We start from the raw sequence: 25438 nt of genomic DNA, 5'->3' as shown, positions 1-25438 counted from the left end.
GTAGCTTAAGAAACAATTCAGACAGTTGTCATATGCCATCAAAGCAACTATGTGGGAAAGAAGAATCTATTCTACTGGACAAAAGCAATTACCTGGAATAAGCTGTTGGCTATGAAATGTACGAAGCACCAATGACAGTTTGTGTAGGAGCAATTAGAGACACATCTGGAGTTGTTTTGGTAAATCTGGAGGCAACTAACAAAGGCTTTGTCCAAGAACTTTGTCAAGATAACTGGGCAATGCCTGAAATGGAGCACTGGTGCAGTATGACTTGCCCATTCTGTCAGAGAAACAGGTTAATAGTCTAAACAAGCCCATGACCCCAGGAGAAATTTGACTTGCAATTAATTCTCTGGCCATAGGCACTGCATCAAGGTTAGATAGCTTTACAGCCGAATTTTATAAATGTATTAAAGAAGACTTGGTAAATCCATTGTATAACCTGGTTAAAGATTCAGTATATAGAGGTTATATCCCACTGGATGTATGCACAAAAGTACTGCTGTTGCAGTTAAAATGCCAGGTTTTTGTGATATAAAAAAATGAGACCACAATAAATCATTTCAAAACTTTTCCCACCTTTAATGTGACCTATAACCTGTACAATTCAATTGAAAAACAAACAAATCTGTTAGGGTTAAAATATAAAAAATAAAAAACTTACAATATGCTAGTTGCATATGTCTGCACACCCTTAAACTAATATTTTGTTGTATTTGCACACCCTTAAACTAATACTTTGTTGAAGCACCTTTTGATTTAATTACAGCATTCAGTCTTCTTGGGTAGGAGTCTATCAGCATGGCACATCTTGACTTGGCAATATTTGCTCACTCTTCCTTGCAAAAGCACTCCAAATCTGTCAGATTGCGAGGGCATCTCTTGTGCAAAGCCCTCTTCAGGTCACCCCACAGATTTTCAATTAGATTTAGGTCTGGGCTCTGGCTGGGCCATTTTAAAACTTTAATTTTCTTTTGGTGAAGCCATTCTTTTGTTAATTTGGATGTATGCTTGGGGTCATTGTTGTCATGAAAGATGAAATTCCTCTTCATCTTCAGCCTTCTAGCAGATGCCTGAGGGTTTTGGGCCAAAAGTGACTGGTATTTGGAACTGTTCATAATTCCCTCCACCTTGATGAAAGCCCCAGTTCCAGCTGAAGAAAAGCAACCACAAAGCATGATACTGCCACCACCATGCTTCACCATGGGGAAGGTGTTCTTTTGGTGATGCGAATTGGTGTTTTTGCGCCAAACATACCTTTTGGAATTGTGGCTAAAAAGTTCAACCTTGGTCTCATCAGACCATAACACATTTTCCCACATGTTTTGGGAGACTTGATGTATTGCTTTGCAAATTTTAGCTAGGCCTGGATGTTTTTCTGTGTAAGAAAAGGTTTCCGTCTTGCAACACTACCCCATAGTCCACACATATGGAGAATACGTGAGATTGTTGTCACATGTAGTACACAACCAGTTCTTGCCAGAAATTCCTGCAGCTCCTTCAGTGTTGGTGTAGGTCTCTTGGCAGCCTCCCTGACCAGTTTTTGTCTTGTCTTTTCATCAGTTTTGGGGGACATCCAGTTCTTTGCAACATCACTGTTGTCCCATATTTTCTCCACTTTTTGATGACTGTCTTCACTGTGTTCCATAGTATATCCAATGCTGTGGAAATTTTTTGTACCCTTCTCCTGACGGATACCTTTCAACAATGAGATCCCTTTGATGCTTTGTAAGCTCTCTGCAAACCACGGCTACTGAGTAAAAATCAGGAAAATCCTACTAGGACAGCTAAACTTTATTTAGGATTAATCAGAGTCTCTTTAATTGATGGCAGGTGTGTACCCAAGAAGACTGGATGCTGTAATTAAATCAAAAAGGGCTTCAACAAAGTATTAGTTTAAGGGTGTGCACACACAACAACGTATTAGTTTAAGGGTGTGCATACTTATGCAACCAGCGTATTGTATGTTTTTTATTTTTTATATTTCTCCCCTAACAGATTTGTTTGTTCTTCAATTGAATTGCACAGGTTATAGGTCACATTAAAGGTGGGAAAAGTTTTGATTGTGGTCTCATTTTTTTATATCACTAAAACCTGGCATTTTAACAGGGGTATGTGCACTTTTTATATCCACTGTACTTCTTAAATAAATATTCAGAAAAAAAAATGACTCTGCTTGTAAAACTTTGAAGAATATTCCTTATAAGGCCATAGCATTTTCTAATGGTGGTAGTTATACTAACATCAAATTTCAGTTAAGCATCTACCATAATAACCAAATCTTTTGTTACTTGTGGAGAAGCACAAATATGATTATCCAAAGCTTAAGTTTAATGATGGTTACTATGCCTAAAATGTAAGATGGTGCATTTACTTCATATAGATTGTCTTTATTCTACATTCTAAAACTACTTCTATTCCTGACCTTTGTTTACGTAATTTTGCCTACATCAATTAATGCAGACTTATGCTCTAAAAAAATGTCATTTGGGATGTTCTTCATTCTGGAATAGTTTTAACCATGTATATGAAGTGAGTAATCAAATATTTTTATACCTCTATTAAGTAATCCTTGGGATCACATGTGCTGAATGCTCGCTTGAAAAGCAAATAAAGCCCATCCTGTGTTTTATGTGCATCCAAAAGCTGATAGTCCTGTTTAGAATCCAGATGGATGTAGCCATATTGGTCACTCCATGCATCCTAAAAAATACATTAAAGATATGTATGAATTAATAGAGCAACAACATGATTGTTCAAAATCATTAAAAATGTGGAAAACAAATCTTTTAACTGCTGCTGAACTTATATGAGATATCGCAAGCAAACATTTTACATTATAAAATATAGGTTACAATAAAAACACATAAATACGTAGCACAGAGGACTATATCTGGGCCTCTGATTATAGCCAACATGCAGTACACTCCAATACAGGAAGAACAATAAACTTGTTAAGGAAGTCCTTAGCATGGGAGTTGATCTTAACACCACTTAGTGGTACTTAACAAAAGCTTCTTAAGCAAGAAAGGTGCTTAACAAGCTTGCATTTTTTCACATTTTTTTCCCCACATGGCACTCCATACACTACAGGAAACTCATGCATACAGTAACAGACATAACTGCAAATACACTACAAGTGTACTGCTCAGGAAAAAAAATGTGTTTATACATTCTTGCAATACTTGGGAGAAACCCCCATTAATAATTATACCAGAATTAATTACTTCTACAATTTTCTTGAAGCATTTCCACAAAACAATAATCTATTTTATAACTTTAACTTTTAATTTCATGTAACAGTTTTTCATGTTTAAGTTGTTCATTTAAATAAAACATTGTACTGTTATTCATGACTCTTGAAGCTGAAATGGCCTAATCTAAGAAAGACTAATAGGGAAACGTCCGAACATGGATTTCACTGAAAGTATAACACTTTTGCATACAATATAACAGTATAAACAAGAAAATAAACAAACTTAAACTACAGTTTGTAAGGGCCTTTCTATATGCCATGGGTGGAGTGCAGCTCTCCCACACTCAGTAATATGTTATAATTCTGAGACAGAACAAGCTAAGACTACAAGAAAAAAAGTATCTCAAGTTTACACTCAGGTTGTACAACCTTTGAGCTTGAACATATTATTGTGGGGGGAGGGGTAGACCCTGAAAAGAGAACAGATTACAAAAATGTCAGAAACCTATCTTTCTACACTATGGAAAATAAAAACAATTATTCTTCCATTACTCAAAATAGGAAAGTCAGTAAAACTATCCAGTTATCATCCAATATACATACTTTGTCCACTGTCCAGCATCTTAGAATGATATATTGATTCACAACCTTTAAAATGTCTTCTTAATGATAGAAAGCTTATTTAATCATCTTCTAAGAAAACTACTAGCTGACTTAAGTGGAGAATCTTTTGCTGGAAATATATTCATAGATCCTTTTTTACTCCACATAGGGTTGAGTTGATATCTAAAACTAGAACAGTTTGTTGGAGATGTAAACTAGACCTCAAAGCTGATTGGCAGCATTTGTTTTTGAGTGTGCTACTCATAAACCTTTCTGGGATGAGATGAATATTTTTTTACATTCTTTCTTTTCAGATAACTTTTCTTTAACTAAGTCATTGCTTTTATTTAATGTTCCTGATCCTAGATATGTTAAGAAAGTGAAACACTCAATTTTATGGAGTATTTTATCAGTTGCCAGGGAAGTCATAACAAGGAAATAGAAAAATGAATCTTCCCCGTCTTTTAGCACATTTTCCAGTATTATGAATGAAGCATGTCACCTGGAATTGTTGACTGTTAAATCAAGGACTTACAGAATCACATCTGCATACAACTCTTGGATGAAGCTAAAGGAACTGTTAAACAAATAGTAGTTGAATTGTTTAATATTGAAAATTCTTTGTAGTTACTTATATTTTAGACACCTTTCCTAAATAGTGACATGTTTTTTGATCTCGTTTTTTTTTTTTTTTGTTTATACATGCTATTTTAGGCGGCCTCGGTGGAGCAGTGGTTAGCGTTGCCACCTCACAGCAAGAGGTTCTCCAATTCGATCCTTGGCTGGGGTGCCTTCTGTGTGGAGTCTGCATGTCCTCCCTGTGGTCACATGGGCTTCCTCCGGGTGCTCCGGTTTCCTCCCACATCCCAAAGACATACTGTAGGTGGATTGGACACTCTAAATTGGCCCTAAGCATGACTGCATGCATGTGTGTACCTTCTGTGTAAGGCTGTGTGCCGAGCTGGCAACTCAACACTGTAAAACTCCACTGCCAATCATGAGCGGACAGGTGATCCACTGTGGCAACCCCTAACTGGGAAAAGCCGAAAGAAGAAGTTTATACATGCTATTTATTTCTCTCACAAAGTAATGTTATAATTTGTCCATTCATATAAATTAATAAAAAGAATTGGAAAAAATAGCTTCTTGAAACTAACTTCTCTTCTACCAAGCATGGCTTCCACCCCTCACCTAGTGCAACCACAGCACTTCTGTCCTTTCATAAGAGAATCAGCCAACTTAGAAATGAAGGTAAGCTACTATTTTTCCCCTTAACCTTTCAAAAGGATGTAACATTGTTTCCCATTCAGAACTGTTATATACACTAGCTAAATTTGATCTCTCAGCAAATACTCTGGCTTGATTTAAAGATTATCTCTGTGACAGAATATAATCTGTTATCTGCCTGTCTTCCTTCTCCTCTTTCTTGGTCATTCCAATTGGAGTTTCTTGGTTTCAGTTCTAGGCCCTCTTCTTATAAATATTTTGTTAAATACACTTCATATGACACTGGTCAAGGCACTCATTTAATATGTAGACAACTCTATTCTAATTTGTTCTGCAGTGATATTGTCCACCTTACAGACTGTGACAAAATAATTTTATAATTGTGGAAGCATATATCACTCAGTCAAATCTACTCCTGAGCCACGACAAAAGTTTTTTACTTTTCACCCATGTCTTATTGCAAATAAAAGAACTTGTTCAGGATATCGTCTGCTCCAAATACCACATTGGAGTTCATCTCCAACACTAAATTACTAGGTGTCATCATAAATGATGCACTAAAATTTGATATAAAAATTATGAACAAAAAAGACAGTCATGCCTATGTAACCTAGAGGACTTTTTTGAGCAGATCACTGTAGATATGCATGAGGGAAAACAATGCACACTGCCTACCTCAACTTGGCCAGGTTGTACAAGACAATACCTCTCACAGGCATTCTAGATAAACTTACAAAATTTTTCATGAAGCTATATATATATATATATATATATATATATATATATATATATATATATATATATATACGGCATTATAGATAAACTGACAAAATCTGGCATGAAGCCATATATCACCTGATGGATAGCCAGTTGCCATATAGGACACTAAAAGTAAGGCGTGGGAACTCCACCTCCATAAAAAGGCCAGTCACTATAGAAGTTCTATAGGGATTGTCATGGAGGCCTCTCCTTTTTACCATCTACTTCTCAGAAGTCAAGTAACACATCAAGGGCCTCTGGCTGAACAAGCTTCCAGATAACTGCAAACTAGGCATGGTCACTGAATCCTCAAAAGACACACTCTTTGTAAAGACAGCCATCCTGGAAGTTAGCACATTGATAATACACCACTAAAAATAGACCCAGTGGTCAGGGATTTGGGAAAGCATATTAACAGTAACCTGACCTTTAATCACCACACTAGTGAAGTAAGAAAATCATTCTATTTTGCACAACATATAAGTAAGTGCATGGCATCCATCTCCAAGGAGGTAATTGTTCCACTGTACACAGCTCTCATCAGACCATTCATCGAGTACAATGTACCTTTGAGCATGTACCTGATCAGGTACTTGAATCAGCTCGATAGACCACAGAGATTCCTCACAAAAAGAATGCAGGGAGAAAACAACAAGGCCTATGTGGACCATATCAAAGCCCAAACTTCAAAAGATAAACTTCACAAATACGAATACAGATGGTCACAGCCAGAAGAGATCCAAGAAAAGTTTTAATGTGTGAGTGCTTTGGTTCACAAACACTTAACCACGAACTTCTTCAGACCTGAAGTTCATGGTTAAGTGTTTGTGAACAAAAGCGCTCACACATTAAAAAGTTTTTTTGGATCTCTTCTGGCTGTGACCATTTGTATTCATACTTGTACTTGGTCTCCTATAGACTACTGCACATTGATTAATGTCTGCCCTACAAGGCATCCTCTGATCCCACACTGATGGATTTGTTACACATCCACAAATCAAATAGCATCAGAAATACTCATTCTAAAGATAGAAACCTTGTTTACAACATAAACAGGACATGTTGGAAAGACAGGTTTATGTCTCAGAGATTACCCCTTCATTAGAACAGAGTTCCCATACATATGAAGCAAAGCTAATCCATAACTCATCACATAGTCCCTCAAAACCTATACCACCAAAACACACACACAGAAACCCAAAACACACACCTGCATTCGCGGAGGCTCTCAGTACAAATCTTCTCAAACAACAGAGACCTCCAAAGCAGAAATGCAAGCAACCTCCACCCCCCCAACACAACCCAAATGACACATAGCCCACATACTCAGTGTGTCACTCAACTACAGCCCATAAGGCATAACGTACCCAGCACTCTAGCCATAGGTGACTCTAGTCAGGCACACTGATGTTCCACTCACCAGGCTAAACAAGGAAAAAGTTACTGTCAGCTGCCTGTCACATGCCAGGATCCGCCACATAATGCACGCACTCAGGTCACTCCACAACAAGTACAAATATGACTCTGTCATTGTCCATGTTGGTGTGAATGACCTGAGACATACCTCCCTGGACTACATGAAAAGAGACATGGAGGAGCTCTCCGATCTTGTAGCCTAGGCTGGTATGACCCTAGCCCTGAGTAGCATCCTGCCATAAACCAGAATGACACCACAGTACAAGGACAAAATGATTGACTTTAACAATTGGCTAAGCTTCTGGTGTCATTCTAAGGGAATCCAATATCTGTCTGCCTGGGATGACATGATCGACAGACCATGCTGCTTTGCCAGAGATGGCCTGCATCTGTCGCCCTTGGGATTCTGGATACTGGCAAAGGCTCTTGCCACCCCTATAGTGCCTTTTTTAGGCAAGGTTCAAATGATAAATTCACCACCGTAACAGGTACAAGCAAGCAAAATCTGAGGGTAATGCTACTCAATACTAGAAGTCTAAACCTCAAAATGCACTCACTTGAGGCACTCCTTAAAATGGAGCTCCAGAGAGCACCCCTGCATTACCGGGCTATAATTCATACCACACCTTTCAGCCACCAAACCTGGACTGAAATGCTAAAGGTGGAGGCTTGTCCATATTCATTAAGGATATCCACACCTCCAAGCTAGTTGCTCAGCATAATGCATCCGAGATTATCCAAGTTCAACTAACTCTGGGCAAAACCGCAGTCCAGATTGTAGCTTGCTACAGACCCCCCACCATGCCGCAAGATTCCCACTCCTCTTTTCTTGATACACTGGAAAATATTAAGGTACAACCCAACACTCTAATAATGGGTGATTTCAACTACCCTACCATTAACTGGGAAAACTACTCATGTACCAACTCTTTTGCTCAACGTTTTCTGGAAATCATCAATTCCAGCGCCTTGGATCAACTTATCCACACCCCCAGCAGGGGCAGCAATATCCTAGACCTGGTCATCACCAACATGGGTGACCGGTGTTCCACACCAGAGGTCAGCTCCTCGTTGGTCAGATCTGACCACAAGCTAATCACCCTAGACTATATGCTGCTCCCACCCCCATTAGGAAAACAACCATAAAAAATTTCTCCAAAGCCAACTTCACGTTTCTTAAGACAGAAGTGGCAAACTTCACGACACCCATGCAGATGGACAATAGAGGTACGACTGCTGAATCCTACACAAATGCACTTTATAAGCACTTACACAATTGCATGGATCGTGCTATCCCTAACAGAATCAAGATGCTATCCTCCAAAAAAAGGAAGCCAATCTGGTGGTCTTCTACCATAAACAAACTCTACAACAGAAGAAAGAAACGGTTGCAAAAAAGAGTAAAAACCCACGATTGGAGGAACTCCCTGGTCAGCCTCAGTAAGAAGCTGAGACTACTCATAAAATCCTCTAAAGCTAGTTATGAAAACAAAATTGCCACTGATTCTAAAGACAACCACAAAGCATTCTATAGCTATGTCAAAAATCTCAATGGCAACACTTAGATCTGCTCTGAGTTACAGCACAATTACACTAAATATACAGAACCAACTGATATTGCCAACATCCTGACAGATAGGTTCAGTGCTAACTTCACCCCCCCTCTCACCCCCTAAAGGGCCCATCTTTATACCGGAAGAATGCAAAGTTCCTGTAATCACAGCTGCACAGGTAAAAACCTCACTCTCCAAAGCCAAGAACACAGCATCCATGGGACCTGACAACATCCCAGGCTGCCTTCTACATGAACTACAGAATGAACTGGCACCCCACCTAAGTAACATGTTCAATCATAGCCTAACCTCAGGCTTTGTGCCCATTGAATGGTGTACTGTGACAGTTATCCCACTCCACAAAGGGGGGGGGGCACAACAGACCCCGGGAACTACCTCCCCATTAGCCTGACAAGCCTCGTCTGCAAGGCCATGGAACGTATCATCATGGAACTCATAAACAAAGACATTGGAGATCTCCAAACTCTGGACCCCACACAGTTTGGGTTTGTAAAAGGCAGATCATGTCTCCTAAACCTGATAGACTTCTTTGAAGTAGTCACCAAAGCCATAGATGAGGGTAAGGTGGTTCACACAGCCTATCTAGATCTTGCCAAGGTGTTCAACGCCATCCCCCACTCTGGAATTATAGATAAACTCACTAAACTAGGTATAAATCCCTATGTCACAAGATGGGTTGCCAACTGGTTTACTGACAGAACCCACACAGTGAAAGTAGCTGACTCCAAATCAGACTTCAGACCAGTGACAAGTGGAGTACCACAGGGTTCAGTCCTGGGTCCTCTCCTGTTTGGTATCTACTTCTCTGAAGTACAGGCTAACACAGAAGGTCTTTGGCTAACTAAATTCACAGATGACTGCAAACTAGGAGCCATAATTGTAACTCCTAACGATGTGGACATCCTACAAAAGGGCCTCATTGAGACAGATGCCTGGTGTCAAAGACATGGTCTCAAGCTCAATGCCAAAAAGTGCATTGTCATCCCCTTTGGTAAAAACTCGGTACCCATGAACTACTACATAGGCGGTAGTCTACTTAACACTGAAAGTTTGATAAGAGACCTTGGGACACAGGTGGACAGTAGTCTCTCCTTTGATAATCACATCGCCATAGAGGTTAGGAAATCCTTCTGCGTGGCACACCTCATCACAAAAGGTTTCTCATCCAGAAAAAAAGAGGTCATTGTTCCCCTCTACTCATCACTCATTAGACCCATTATAGAGTACAACGCCCCTTTTTGTATGTACCTCACATGACATCTACAACAACTGGAAAGGCCGCAAAAATACCTCACAAAGAGGATTACTGGCCTCAAATCCTTGATGTTATGTTTTACTTGGTTTGTTTAATAAATTCGTTTTCACTTTTACGGACTGCAGAGTCTTGCTAGAGAATTGTTTGAACTACAGTACCGTGAGACTGCCTTCATTGGTTCCTGTATTACGGGGAATTGGTATGTTTTACTGGTTTTGTACTTTTTCCGGTTTTCTTTTGTTTTATATTTATTAGATGCCTTACGAAGACCGTCTCAAAAAACTCCAGCTTTACTCCATCGCATATCGCCTACTCAGAGGCGATCTCTGCCTAACATACAAAGCTATGTCAAACCCAGAGCTGTTGGACATGCTCCACTTAAAGAAATCCCAATCCCTCCGAGCTACACGCTCTAGGGACCTAAACCTTGTCACCACAATAAACAGAACATGCTGGAGGGATAGATTCCTGTCCCAGAGACTTCCCATACTCTGGAACAGACTACCTATCTATGTCAAACAGAGCTCTTCATTAATACTCTTCAAGACAATTCTTGATGATTGGATGGGTAATATGAAATTCACCTCGGGGATCACTTCTATGGTTCCGCTTGACAGGGACACAGGAAAATAATTTTCTTGGGTGGCGAAAGCCAGGGTACCTTTTTGGCTAGGTTTGTATAGGCCCTAGGGCCAATAGCCTGGTACCTACCTATGAACCATATTCAGATGTAATTTGGACCAGTGGAAGGGAAATTGCACCTATGTCTTAATGGACAGGGTCAGCCTGTGAACATGTGATATGTACAAGCTTATATCATAACTATAAAATTCCTTTGACTATTGATAACATGATGCTTGTCAGCAATATTTTGGTAAATTTCAGGTAAGCTTGAATAGGATTAAATTGGTTCTTGGGCCAGCAGCCTAGGAACCACCTATGAAGCTATAAAAAGACCAATATGAAATGAGGTCTCCTTCATAAAAATATCTCCCTACCTCACCCTTCATTCTATAAAAACACCTGCAGCATCTTTCCTTCTACCTATTCTCTTTCATGCCTCATCCATACACTGCAATGTCAGCTAAGTATTTTTGATCAAACTGGAACAGTGTTACAACAAAAGTAAACTCGCAATCAACCTACCAAATAAATCGTATCATTGTTTAGCACTTTCTCAGTTAAACTGGATGGAATTTCAAAACTTCCTAAACTACAGCCAACGTAAACTAGCATGCAGTCTTGTTGTCTATCTAGACCTCAAAGATCCCGGCACAAGCTTCTTGCTAAAGCTCACAAAGTACACAACTAATATGGTGTTATCTTGTATTTTGCAACTGCTGCTAAATACCGGAACTCTTTTCAGTGTGCATAAAATCTAAATAGCTCTTCAAAGTTAACATGACAAATTACCCCCTGACGTGCAGGTTATGCCTCTGCCTTTCTCATCCCATGCCTAAATACCTAGACTTAACAGATTACCATTGCAAGTTTACCAACCATGTATTGTACTTAAGTCTTCCTTCTGAATTGAGATGCATCCAATAGAGTATGTTACTAATTAAACGCTAATCATTACTTGTTCATTACCTTCCTCAGCTAATAGCCTGCTGATTCAAGTATTCAATTACACCCAGATGGATATTTGTATATAAAATTAATTTTATATGTTGCATCTTTAAAACCACATTCAATTGTCAACACATCTTGCTCTTCAACTCCATGTCATACAGTTTATACTACAGTCTAAAATGTAAATAATTACCTCTTCTTGAACTGAACTTGTACATATCTGGCCAGTTCTCCTCTACCCCATTACTGTTTTGACTTCTGCCTCATCTGTCATCAATCAAATATTACCTCTGCATCAGCTGTAAATAACTGAATTGTATTTATCACCTTTTGAACCGAAAGTGTAGATTTTGTGTACTTCTCACTATGTAATATGCTGTTGTATAGCTTTTTCCCTTGGGCCGCCACTGAAAGGGGGCTCTATGGCCCATTCAGACTTTTCCAGTAATCAATTGCTAATTAGTAAAATAAGTAAATTTGCTAACCAAGATAGTGCAACTGGGTTTGGGGCTCTTTTCATTGAAGGCCTTTTGATAAAAGCTCTGTGTACAAAACAAATAGTAACAAAAGTTCAACATTTTTATACAGAAATTAAAGCTAGTAAACTATAGACAAAGACATTAGATGAAACTATAACTAGACAATAGTTGATAATATGATCCATTGTTGAAAATGTGACCACTCTGTCCCAACCACCTCTCCATTCTTCCTTCCTATTCTCTCCACAAATAGACAAAACCAATTTAATGATGCCCCTCACCTTTACCCCAAATATATACTGATTAACTCCAACTCAAACCAAAAACAAAATTAAGTGGAAAAAGTATCATTAATTCCCCAGTATACTAAAATCCTTCTAGGAGGAGACAGTTACCCTAATCCTGGCCCTGCCCATCACAATGAAAGACAATTTTCTACTCTAACCCAACAAAAGTCAACCCACAACCATGGTAATATTACTTTTGCTCATAAATGTTAGGACCATAAGGAAAAAAAATGCTGAAATGTATGCCTGGATTACCCAACATATGTCTGATATTTTCACTGTAACTGAAACTTGGCTTAAACCCACAATAAATGACTCAGAAATTAGGGTTCCTATCAGCATTTTGAATGTTGAAAACACCAAATTTAATGTCATCGAACTGAAATTTTCAAAATCACAGAAGAGCGAACTGACGGAACATTGATTTCTTTCCCAGGGAAAGAAATTGGTGGGCCATCATCGGAGTTTGCTATTTCCTCCACTGTGGTGTGGTCTTGGAGTTGGTATATTTAAGTAGGGGGGTGTGGGGGGCACAGCCCCCCACATTGGGAGATGTGGTGGGTGAAGCCCTCCACTTCTGTTAGTTTTTAAAATATTAATTTTTTTTTGCACGGAACACTGATTTCTTTCCCTGGGAAAGAAATTGATGGGCCGTCATCGGAGTTTGCTATTTCCTCCACTGGGGTGAGGTCTTGGAGTTGGTATATTTAAGTAGGGGGGGTGTGGTGGGTGAAGCCCTCCACTTCTGTTAGAGTTTAAATATTACTTATATTCTTCCCTGGGAAAGAAATCAATGTTCCGTCAGTTCATTCTTTTGAGATTTCGAACATTTCAGTTCGATTAAATTGCATTCGGCATTTTCAGCATTCGATATGCTGATATAGACCCGGAAGCTATACCTCCTGGCTATAATATCATCTGTAGTGACTGTCTAAAGAGGAAAGGTGGTGGTATTGTTTTAATATTTCCCAACAATTACCACATTTCCCTGAACAACAAACCAATACCAAAATTCAGTTCAGTTCAGCAGAGCTTCTAATTACTTTCCTGAATTTAAACAATTATAAATAAATATGTGTTATTGCTTTTTTCATCTCTCTTGGTGACAATACAGCTGTACAGGAAGATATCCTATTGGATAGCCATAACAATTCCACAAGAAAAATGTGTACTAATAGGTGATGTGAAAGTCAATTGGTTGGGCATAAATTCTAACATCCCTACATCTATTGTGAACTTATCCAGTTTCACACAGCTAATAGTTCACTATTAGACTGGATCCTATTATCAGACCCTAGCAAAGATATTACATCTGGTACAATCTCTGACTGTCTCAGTGATCATCTCCCAATCTGTACAACCACACATCTCACACATTTACTTAAAACAGCATGTTTATCAAGCAACATGCAACCTTTCCAAGTTTAACACAGAAATGTTCATTATTACCCTATCTTCTGTCAAATGAAACTTCCTGGAAATTGTCCCCTAAGATGATGATGTAAATGAATTCAATACAACTTTCCGGAATATCCCGAATAGCATTGTACCTTCTAGAAGGAAGAGATTAAGAACAAATAATGTAATTTGGCTATTCAAATTGAGTAGAACGCTAACGCAGGATAGACAAAAAGCATGGAAAGAATGGCAAAAACATAAAACACCGTAATATCTTACAAACTTCCAAATGCTTCACAATCAAAATCAAAATGTTTTATACTACTTTGGAGCTTTTCTCCCCGGGCCTCCACTGAAAATGGGCTCCTACCCAGTTGGACTTTACCTGAAATCAAATGTCATTAAATAAATATAATGAAGTACAGCTATATTGACTTAGTGCTTCACCTCAAAAGGTAGATATCACACTGTTTAGATTCCATTAGTGTGCCACATCTGAATGCAAGGTAAAAAAGGTAAAGCGAGGTGGTTTCGATGAACTAGTAGTTAAGGTTCAGTCATGAGGGAAAGTAAAAATCATTGTATTAGCCTGAAATGGTAGAGTGGTACTGCAAAGAAAGGGAGCATGTCAGTTCATTGGCAGCAATTTCTACAAATACCATTAATTGAAAATGTTTTGCTGAAAGCACTTTCAGAGGTAGTGGAGAATTCTCTTTTTTTCACTGTTGTGTGACCTCACATTAGGAATATTTACATTCAGAGGGTGTGAAGACTGTCCCTCCACATGAGGATGCAGGGGGGCTTACCCTTTGCAAAAAAGATTAACTCTGAAATTTGTCAAAAGTGATTTTGACAAAACATTTTCATTGTATTTGGCTTCATGGAAAATGCTGCTGATGTATTGACATACTTCTGGAAATAATAAGGGGGAATTTTATGAAAAAGGGTTTGTGGTATACCTTTTAACTTCTTTGCTCAAGAATTCTGGACAAATTCAAAATTAATGGAAGGAGCAAAGGACTCAAATCAGAAACAATTTATAAATATTACATGAACTTCCCTCATAAAGTTCAAAGAATTATAGATTTTGCATTGATTTGCATTTTTTGTGGCGTAAAAAGTATGAAAATGTAATATATGTTATTATTGATTGACTCTAATTTTCAGAGATTTACCAGAAACTCAGACATTTTATAAGGGATATCAGGGACATTCTGCAAAATCCAGGACAGTTAATAAGTATGGTTGGTAGTGATAGCTCGTTTTTCAAAGAAGGTTTCTACAGGGGCCTTAGTACTGACAATGGTAGGTGTTAGAAGATTCAGTGAGTTGTGATTAAATTTTACTAGAGCATTTTTGGTCCTTCAGTTTATCATTGTAAACTCCCTTAGTCGAATAACACCATCTCCCACTACAGGCACCAACATGCTCAATCTTGTCCTCAAAACACAGAAACTATCTCCTCCTTGTGTGTTATTACAGCGTCATTTGGGTCATCAAATCACTGCACTGTTCTGGTCACCTTACAGTCCCAGTACAAGTGAGTCACCAACCTAACCATCTTTAGAGACATCTCTAAGACCAATTTCCTCATGCTTGATAATTGCTTGAGATAGTTTAACAGCCCCTATCCATCAATGACCCTATACAAATACCACTAAATATATTGTTATACTCCCATTTAAACACTTGCATACAGGCTCATGTTCCTGTTCACCACAAAAATACCACCAAGTACCTCTGTGGTAGAACTCAACTGTAAACAAACTCTGCAAAAAAAAAAACCTCTTAGCCCTAAAAATAGAACAAAAAGTCAGTGTGTTATAATCTTAAAATAGTTAATAAAGAACATAGTAGCAGGCACAAATTATGCAAATTTTAATTATGGACTAAAAAGTGCTATATCAGCAAAATGTAAGGACGGGACATTCTTTAATTACGCAAACAGTCTCAGAAATAATACCCTGCATTGCACCAAATTTATTTCTAATAGCAAGCAACACCCACTTAAACTCTGAGAACAGGTATGGAACTAGGGCAGGATGAAGGAGTGGTTGTCTGGGGTGCAAGCTCTGAGGCAGCATAGTCCGTAGTTGCTGATTAGGTGTGAACAGAGTACCAGTATTCTGTTAAGAAGTTGTGAGTGATATCATGGTTTTTTAAATGACTGATTTAATAGATGAAAACGTAAGAGGTTATACAAACTCCTTGCAACAGTTACTAAGACAACAAAATACAGTGATACCGTGTATTTAACAACTGGCATGGAGCTTACATACACAAATATACTATGTATTTGTAGATAAATTTAGCTCCAAATTCTCCCCTCTGTCATATCTAAACTTCTTAGTACAGACTTTCTTATCTGTACCATTTTAGTAGTAATTATGTCTGAACAGCTACCAACAGTATCCTCTAAGATCAGAAACATGAGCTTTATGGATCCAGAAAACATGTCAGACTGTTTCCTAGTCAGCATGAAATATCCCCTATCAGATCTCTTCCTTAAATATTCAGCCATAGTCCCTTTACTGAATACATACCAGAACGCTGGAGAATGACTGTAGAGATACACTCCACAAGAAAGGCCTCAGCATGGATCCTGGCAACCATAGACCTAGTAGGCTCATCAACATCATTTGGAAGATAATGGAATGTATGATTACGGACCTCATTAACAGGGGCATAGGAAATCTATAATTCCTAGACCCAATCCAAAACAAATATGTAAAATGTAAATCAATCATATTAAACCCAACTGACTTCTTTGAAAGAGTTATAGATGTTACACAAGTGGAACTCCATGCACATAGTTTACTTTGATTTAGCCAGGGCTTTTGACATTATGCCAATCTGGCATCATCAATGAACTGGCCAAATGCAATATAAATCCTTATGTATCCAATGGAATTGTCAACTGGAGCATGGATAGATACTGTGATACTAGACTTAATGGCACTGCATCTCCCAAGAGACTGGTCATAAATGGTGCACCCAAGAGCTCTGTTTTGGGGTCACATTTATTTGACATCTATTCCCCAATGTCAAATATTATGATAAGGGCTTTTGTCTGACCACTTTTGTAGATAATTACAAGCTAAGAGCAATCATCAACTCCTCTAATGAGGCTGCCTAACTTAGACTTGTGGTGTCAGAATCACGGTCTAAAGCTGAATGCCAAAAAATATAGCATCATATAGAGTGGGATACAGGAATGCTTGCTTACCAAGCACATGAATTAAAACTCTCCTTAAATCTCACATTGTGGGTACAGGCACTCCTTTTACCACCACATATCGACTGACAGAGGTTTATAACTTCATAGGTAAGTATGAGGTGGTCGTTCTGCAGACCCTTACAAACCTAACTGACATCCTACATTTAAAAATCCCATTCAACTTCAAAGATTGCAAAATAAGATAGAAGGGTGGGGGAAGGAATTTGATGCAATCCATCCAATTATCTAGGTTTAATATGAAGATGGCAAGGTTGCTTCTCTGCTTGACATGTGGTGGATGTTTGTTCTAGTGGTGGGGATATGTTGGGATGTGAATCTAACATGTCTATATGTCTTATTTATTTGGAGGTGAAGCTTTAGCTCCTTAAACCTAGTATTTGAGGAACCATTTGTTCTGTAAAGCATTATAAGGCTAAAGATGAGGCCAAAACCTTTCTGCCTTCAAGACCCTACTACATTCTTATTTCTCCTCAACCTGGAAATGCTCCTGCTCCTGCTCCTACCCCTCCTAAACCTCCTCTGCATCCACCTTGCAATCAAATTCACTACTTAAAAGCACTAGCTTTCCCCATACTGAACTTCTCCCACTTTGTCTCTTCAAATCTCTCCATATAACTCTCTACCTCTCATCTCCTCAAGAATGTAATTAACCCCTCAGTCTTGTCTTTATATTGTTTTAAATTGCACAATAGCTATGCTATTCTATGTAAAAATGTGTAGAATCCCAGTGACTGTAATCCCAACAATTTCTCGTATCAATGTTTTTTTTTAACACCAATATATATATATATATATATATATATATATATATATATATATATATAGATATATATATATATTTTTTTTTTTTTTTTATGTATGTACGTGGAGCTTTTCTCCCTGGGCCTCCGTTGAAAAAGGGCTCACTATAGCCCAATGGACTCTCCCGGTTAACAAACTATAAATAAAAATAAATTAAAAAAATTAAATAAAAGATGGTTGGATCTTTCATGGCTTGAATTTTAAGACACAGATCCCCATGCAGGAGAATATAAGAGAGTAAGTACATAGAGAGAGGTCTGGTAGTCTGTCCTGATTGCTGGTTTTGAGGCCACTGATCCTAATGATCTGATGACATAAGGAATGTCTTCATCCTTGGCCAACAGACTACTAACAGCATGTCCTCCAAGAGAAAGGAGATCACGCTTCTCTTCCCCACATTATTCATCATGCCCTACTCAAATACAATGTGCTCTCCTATATGTGCCACTTCAAATACCTAATCCAAGAAAAAGCTTCAGTATCTTTTCACTAAAATGCATTTTGGTTATGATATTCCTGTGTTACTCAGAGCATCTAAAAGCCTTACCCCTCTTCTCTGCTTCCTACAGACTCCTACATGATGAGCTATGGATAGTGTACAGATCTGTAAATGACCCAGTCCTGTGTGGTGCAAAACTACTAGTAAAATCAAGGGACCTAAATCTGTATTGCAACATAAAAGAATTCCACACCTCTGCAACAAACATCCGCTTTCTGTAAAGCGAAACCCCTCCACACTGCCTTCAGATCTAACATAGATGAATGCTGGGAAACCACACATTAAACCTAGACCAAGGCCCTGTACAAGAGGGCTGGACTGTGTAAGTTTCAAAAGGCTTAACTGGTCTATTGTTAAGAACTTATAATCTGCATATAGGGTTTGGGAAAACTGACAAAGATGTATTCTGATGAAGTGTATCTTTTTAATAGTGATGTTCTATGTTAAGTATATACATATTTTTTGTAAATGTGTAAGTCTCCAAAAAAATACAGATATTTTTACTTCAGCTTCTCTTTGCTGTCATGCACTCCCATCCTAATAAGTGGGATTTTTCTTCCATAATCAATAGCCATCAAGTTTTTTTTATTTGCATTTTACATCACTGCTTTGCCTTACAGTTCTATCATGTATGATGTTCTTATATTCACCGCTGCAGTATTCATAACTTATGGGATTCCATGCCACGGAAGCCCATCGTCCAGCTAGTCTACCAAAGCTTACCATTGCTTTAAGGTACTCTGAACACCACCCAAATGCTCCTCATGTGGCATAGGGCATAAAGGTGACATTTAGGTGTACCATCATCAAAACCTCTTTGCCACCAGTGAATACACTGATTTTAACCATTGGTCTGTTTTCTTCCGTTTGTTTTCTGCTGTTATTTTTCTGTATGTTTGTATTATGGTGATTACTCCTGTTTGCTGAAGTCCTCACTGTTGCAGATAAGTACCCAGTTGGGGGGGTTTGTTCTTTTTTTTTTTTTTTTTTTTTTTTTTTTTGTGCTGTTTGGGGGGCTAATGTCATCCAGGAAGGGTAAATGCCAGTGTGGGAGACAGATTCCCCATAAAGACCACCAAGATAAATGCCTTTTTTTGCCTAGGAGCTTCTCACGACCATACGTCTTGTTCAATTTGTTTGTCCCGAAAACCCTTCATATTAGGCTTTCTTCCCTTGTATTGTATCTTGAGAACCAGCATCTTCAGCTTCTTGCTAAAGATGCTATGTATGGAACTTCCTGCTTAGAGGGTCAGCCTTCAGGGTAAAACAAGGTGAAAAAAAGTAACACAGAAACCTTTAGCTTTCCAGCCTCTGCCGGGTGTTTCTGCTGAGGTTATTACAAACCCGGAGCCTTGCCTGGCTGTGTTGTCAGATTTTTCTGCTGTTTCTGGGTTGGAGGCGGTGAGGATCTGGTGGGCAGAATGTCCAACGAGGCTTCACAGGCATCCGTTTTGGATGTTCAGAGGGAACCATGGTTGATGGTTTCTGAGGAGTCTAGTGGAGTTCCACAATTTCTTCTTAGGGGAAGAAGATCCTATCATGGTTGTGGAATGCCATCCTGAGTCAGATCCTTCTCAGTTCTCTAGGATGGATGTTCCATTAGAAAAAAACAGAAAACTAAATATGTTTCTTCTGCTCCTAGTGATCCACAAAATGAGTGACAGGCCTTTACTCAGGGGTTATTTAATGCTTTACTGTCATTAAGGCCTCCTCAAGGGATTTCGGTTCCTGCTCCTCCTTGGTCCTCTTTTACACTTAAAAGGCCCAGGGAATTGAATTCTTCTGAGGAAGAGTTAGATTCTGATGAAGAATCCCTTACTTATTCTATCCAGATTTCTTCTCCTATAGACCACGGCTCTGAGGATGAAGAATCTAATAGTCCAGATACTCCTTCTGTGGAAATTTCCTTTGGGGACACAATCTTTTGGATGACAGAATTTTGTATGTGGGATTGTGTCCAGGTTTCTGATATCCATAAGAGATACTATGATTTACTGCAGATGGAATCTCCTAAACCTGCGGCTATTCATCCTGTCTTGGCTGCTTTACTGGATACTTTTTCCAGTGACTCTAAAGTGCCTTATTCTCTGTCTGCTCCTCCCAAGAAGTCTGGTTTTATAACGTGCCTGAGGATTGTTCCTTTTTTTCAAATGTCCTGCCGCTGACCCCTCTATGGTGTCTGTAGCCTCTGATAAGCTGTTTCAGTTGCTTCCTTTGTCCAATTTACTGCCTTCTGACAAGGACAGCAGAACCATGGATAGGCTGGGTAAGAAGGTTACTACTTCAGCTACCATAGCTTTTAAGGCTATTAATTATCAGACCGATATATCTATGTGTTGGCTCTTCTTTCTCAGGTTTGTCCATTTTTTTCTGATCTTCCAGACTCTGAGGGTAAAATGTCTGCTCTTTCCTTGCTAGGGACTTCCTCTCAAGTAGTTCATCATTCTATCAAATGTAGTTATGATGCAGCAGATGCCTGTTCTAGGGCTTATGCTTTTGGTTCAGTACTGAGGAGGTATTATTGGCTTAGGCTTCAACTGTTATCCAATGATATTAAGGCTAAGTTGACAGATGCTCCTTTGGATAATAACCTTTTGTTTGGCGAAGTGGCTGCTCATTTGTTTAAGTCTCTTCAGGACAAGGAGAGGCCTTAAAGGAGCTTAAACATGTCTTTGTTTCTCCTGTTGCCTAAATTTCAGAGAAACTACCCTTCTAAGCCAGCTTTTGTTCGTAGGCAATCTCAATCTCCTTCTAAAGGTAAAAAGGGCAGTTAATGGTCTCCTACTGCTAAGGCCACTTAGATTGCATGGATTCAAAAGCCTTCCTTTCCTGACAAACCAGGTGCTGTCTGACTATCCACCTGTTCCCAGCCACATTCCTCTTTTTCTTCACCTTTCTCTTTCTCTTCCTCTTTGGCTTTGAATCACAAAGGATTCTTGGGTTTGTCAATCATTTGTCAGGGGTACTTCATAGTGTGGATTTCTCATCCTCCTTTTATGGGCATTCCTCAGCCTCCTTGGGAACAACTTCCTTTTTTCCCAGAGGTTCTTCGAGATCTCTTGTCTCAGGGTACTATTCAAGAGGTGCCTGCATTCCAAAGGGGAAGGGTTTTATTCAAGAATGTTTCTAGTGCCCAGAAAAGAGGATACTTGGAGACCAATTCTAGACCTCTCTCATCTAAACACTTTTCTGAAGTTGCCTTCCTTTCTGATGTTTCCTCTCTTGCTCCCTCAGGCCTTTCTAGTGTCTCTGGATCTCCATATTCTGATACATCATCTTTTTTTTCATTTCTCTGTTGCTTCCTGTATTTTCAGTTCTGTAATTTTTCCATTGGCCTTTCTACAGCCTCAAGGGTGATCACCAAATGCCTTGCTCCTATGATTGTTTTTTGCAGACTCCCTGGTAAGATCCAATCACAAAGCGGTCACTTTCGAAGTCATCATATCCCTGACCCCGCCCCAGCTAGGGTCAAACAAAAAAACTTCTCTAAAGCTGAGGGAAGGTATAAGTAGTCTCACAACTCCCTCCCCTTCCATAGAAACTGGCACATATGTCGAAACCTACACCAAAGTACTATACAAGCATTTATATAGCTGCGTGGAATCAGGAATACCTGACAGGACAAAATCATCCTCCTCAAGGAAGAGTAAACCTGTCTGGGGGACATCTGCAATAAATAAACGCTATAATAAAAAGAAAAACTTTCTGTCCAGAATCAAGAAAGAGTAGGTCCCTAATTGGAAGCAATCTCTCCTTAGCCTGAACAAGCAAATAAGAGCACTAGTGAAATCCTCCAAAGCAAACATCAAGTCCAAACTGGTCACATCTACTAAAGACAATCATAAGGCCTTCTTTACATATGTCCAAAATCTCAAAGGAAGTCCTCAGACCTGCTCAGAACTGGTGGTGAAGGACACCACATATACAAATGCCGTAGATATACACAACCTGCTGGTAGACAGATTCAGTGAAAACTTCATCCCTCTGTTCTCCACATCAGTAAATCAGGACATCCCCAATACCTGACCCCCTCCCCTTATCTCTAGCTAGCAAGTCATCACTGCCCTCTCAAAGGCAAAAAAATACAGCCTCCATAGGACCCGATAAGAACCCAGCTTGCATCCTACATGAACTCAGACAGGTACTTGCAGCACAATTAGGCACCCAGTTCAACCAAAGCCTGAGGGCCATCTTTATCCCGGCTGAGTGGAGGACATCCACTGTCATCTCTTTGCTCAAAGGTAGAGCATCCATTGATACAGGAAATTATAGACCCATTAGCCTAACTAGCCTGATCTGCAAGGCCATGGGAAGGATTATCATTGGGTGCTGACTTGTCAGAACATGGAGTAAATTCTTGGCTAGGCTTGTAAGGGCCTCAGAGCCAATAGCATAGTAAGTTCCTATGGTCCTATGATTCTATGATCAAGGGATCCAAATATTGCCTTATGTGGGTGACCTGCTAATTCAGGCATGCTCTCCAAAATCTTTGCAAAATCTTCGTTTTACCATTTCTGTTTTTCAGAGCTTGGGGTTCATGATAAACATCAAAATGTCTTTCCTGATGTCATCTCATCCTCATGTCTTTCTGGGTTGCAGGATTCAGACAGTACCAATGCTGGCATCCCTGCCTTCTTTAAGGGCCTTAACTCTTATTTCTTACTTTCAAACTCTACTGCCTCTGGCCTCCATTACAGCCAAGGATTTTCTGAGAGCTCGGGGCTTCATGGCTTCCACAACTCTGATGCTCCTTCTGGCCAAACTCCACATGAGGAAGTTCCACTCGTTTCTGAAGTCAGTGTGGCTTCAACATGCACATCCTCTAGGCTTTAAAGTTCCTCTTCTCCCTTGTCTCAAGAAGGAACTTCTATGGTGGATTTAGCAGTTGTCTCTGAATCCAAGGCTCCTTTTCATCCTCTTCTTCTTCCTTCTCAGGATCTGTTCACAGTGGGATGGGGAGCAACATTTGGCTCCCTGCATGTTCAGGGAGTGGTCACCTCATCAGCAGAAGGACCGCACCAATGTCAAAGAGATGAGAGCTCTTATGCTGGCTCTTCAGGCCTTTCATCCTCTTTTCTCTCCAGGGCCTGTCAAGGTGTTGACAGACAATACCACAGTTATGTGGTATATCAACAAACAGGGGTGGGGGGGTGGGCAAGATCTTACCTTCTTTGCCAGCTGGGACTTCTGGTATGGGATCTGGCTGTCAAGTATCAAGTGACACTTCAGGCAGTTTATATTCCTTCAGATCAGAACATTGTGGCAGACAATCTGAGCAGGTCTGTCACTCAATCCCATGAATGGATGCTTCACGGGGATGTGTTTCTGGACATTGTTCACCAGTGGGGTACTCCTCAAGCAGATCTCTTTGCCTCCCCTCTGAACAAACAACTTCCTCTGTTTTATGCCAGAGTCCCAGGTCCTCTGGTGTGGTAGGTGGGTGCCCTGTCATTTTCTTGGAAGGGGGTGTTTCTTTATGTATTCCCTCCCCTTTCTCTCATTCTGACAGCCCTGTTCAAGATTTAACAGGATGCTCCCATAATCTTGTTGGTGACTCCCTTTTGGCCACAACAGCATTGGTTCCTTCTACGTCTGCATCTTGCCAAGGGCAGTCACAGTTTGGATCTACTCACATAAGACAAGGGATCTCTCATCCGTCCTCACCTGTCCATGCTTCATCTGACACTGTGGTTGATAGGGTTTTGATTCCTCATAGACACCTTTTTTTCTGAGGATGTGTTGCAGGTCCTGCAGGAGGCTAGGAAATGTACTACTAGGAAATCCTGCTTATATAAATGAAAGATGTTTTCTATTTGGTGTTTTTCTCATGATCTAGACCCACTTATGTGGATGTTCCTTTGTTTCTCTCTTATTTGTGTGAGTTGCCCAATGCTGATTTGGCCTATTCTTCTATTAAGGCCCATTTATCAGCTCTTTCTGCTTGTCTGCCTTTAACTTCTCTGTTAGCTTCTAGATTTGAGGTTAAGCAATTTTATTAAAGGCTTCCTTAATATTAGACCTCCCAGGAAGCATGTTCCTTTTCCCCAGGATCCTAATTTTGTTCTGGAAAAAACGACTTAGGATCCTTTTGAGCCTGTTGTTTCAGCTTCCTTGCATCATTTTTCTTGGAACGCAGTTCTTCTTTTAGCTCCTACTTCTGCCAGACAGGTGTCTGAGTTGCAAGCCCTTATGGCTTGTCCGCCTTTTTTGATATTCCATGACAACAGGGTGTCCTTGCGTATTAATCCTTCTTATATGCCCAAGGTGGTAAATGAGTTGTCATTTAATCAGTCTATTAATTTGCCTACCTTTTTCCCCTCTCTGCAATCTGACAGTGAGAGGGTGTTGCATACCTTAGATATGCAAAGACAGCTCATTTTTTATTTGGATAAGACTAAAGCTATCAGAAAATCTGATCAGTTGTTTGTTTCCTTTCATCCTAGGTCTTCAGGATTGGCTGTTTCCAAACAAACTATTTCTACTTGGATTTCAAAGGCTATTTCTCTTTGTTAGACTTTTCATGGCGAGATCCTTCCTTCTTCGGTAAAGGCTCATTCTACTAGAGCTGTGGCTTCTTCTAGTGCTTTTTTTCAAGAGCTTAGAGACTAATTCCATTCTTGAAACAGCTACCTGGACTTCTGTACATGCTTTTAGCAAACACTACAAATTGGATGGTATCTCCAGAGCCAGAGGTACTTTTGCTGATGTCATTCTTCGTGTTCTTAAGGTGCTCTACTGATGCTTCCTCCTCCCAAGTTTCTTCTTGAGCTTTGGCACTTTCCCATAAGTTATGAATACTGCAGTGGTGAATGTAAGGACATAGTACAGTTGTGTAAAATCTTACCATAACTGTAGATGTCTTTGCCTTCACCGCTGCAGTATTCATGCCCTGCCTCCATCCCCCTAGTCTTTTTTCATTCCTGGATGTGCAGGTTTTCTTTGGATTTCCTTGGACTGCTGTTTCTACTGTGGAAATCAGTTCTTTGGATGGTATGCCTGACTGTCACCTTTATATCAAGTATAAATATTATATATATATATATATATATATATATATATATATATATATATATATATATTTATATTTATATAAGATTTATATATTAATTTGAGGAGTGTTTAGGTGACGTTCAG

At 39.4% G+C, this 25438-nt stretch overlaps 1 protein-coding gene across 1 annotated transcript in view; it reads right to left on the bottom strand.

Annotated features, from left to right (window-relative positions):
* The window catches only part of DBH (dopamine beta-hydroxylase), a 746988-nt gene that overhangs the window by 669291 nt on the left and 52259 nt on the right, over window positions 1–25438 (bottom strand). The window contains exon 2 of the mRNA XM_044058860.1: window positions 2557–2703. Coding sequence (XP_043914795.1) covers window positions 2557–2703 — 147 coding nt within the window. The remainder of the gene's footprint in view (window positions 1–2556; window positions 2704–25438) is intronic.

Source organism: Protopterus annectens, chromosome 16.part0, assembly GCF_019279795.1.
Source record: "Protopterus annectens isolate FY-2018-M chromosome 16.part0, PAN1.0, whole genome shotgun sequence".
NCBI classification, from domain to species: domain Eukaryota; kingdom Metazoa; phylum Chordata; order Ceratodontiformes; family Protopteridae; genus Protopterus; species Protopterus annectens.
Note: the sequence above shows the minus strand (reverse complement) of the source record. Positions and strands in the feature narration are given on the sequence as shown.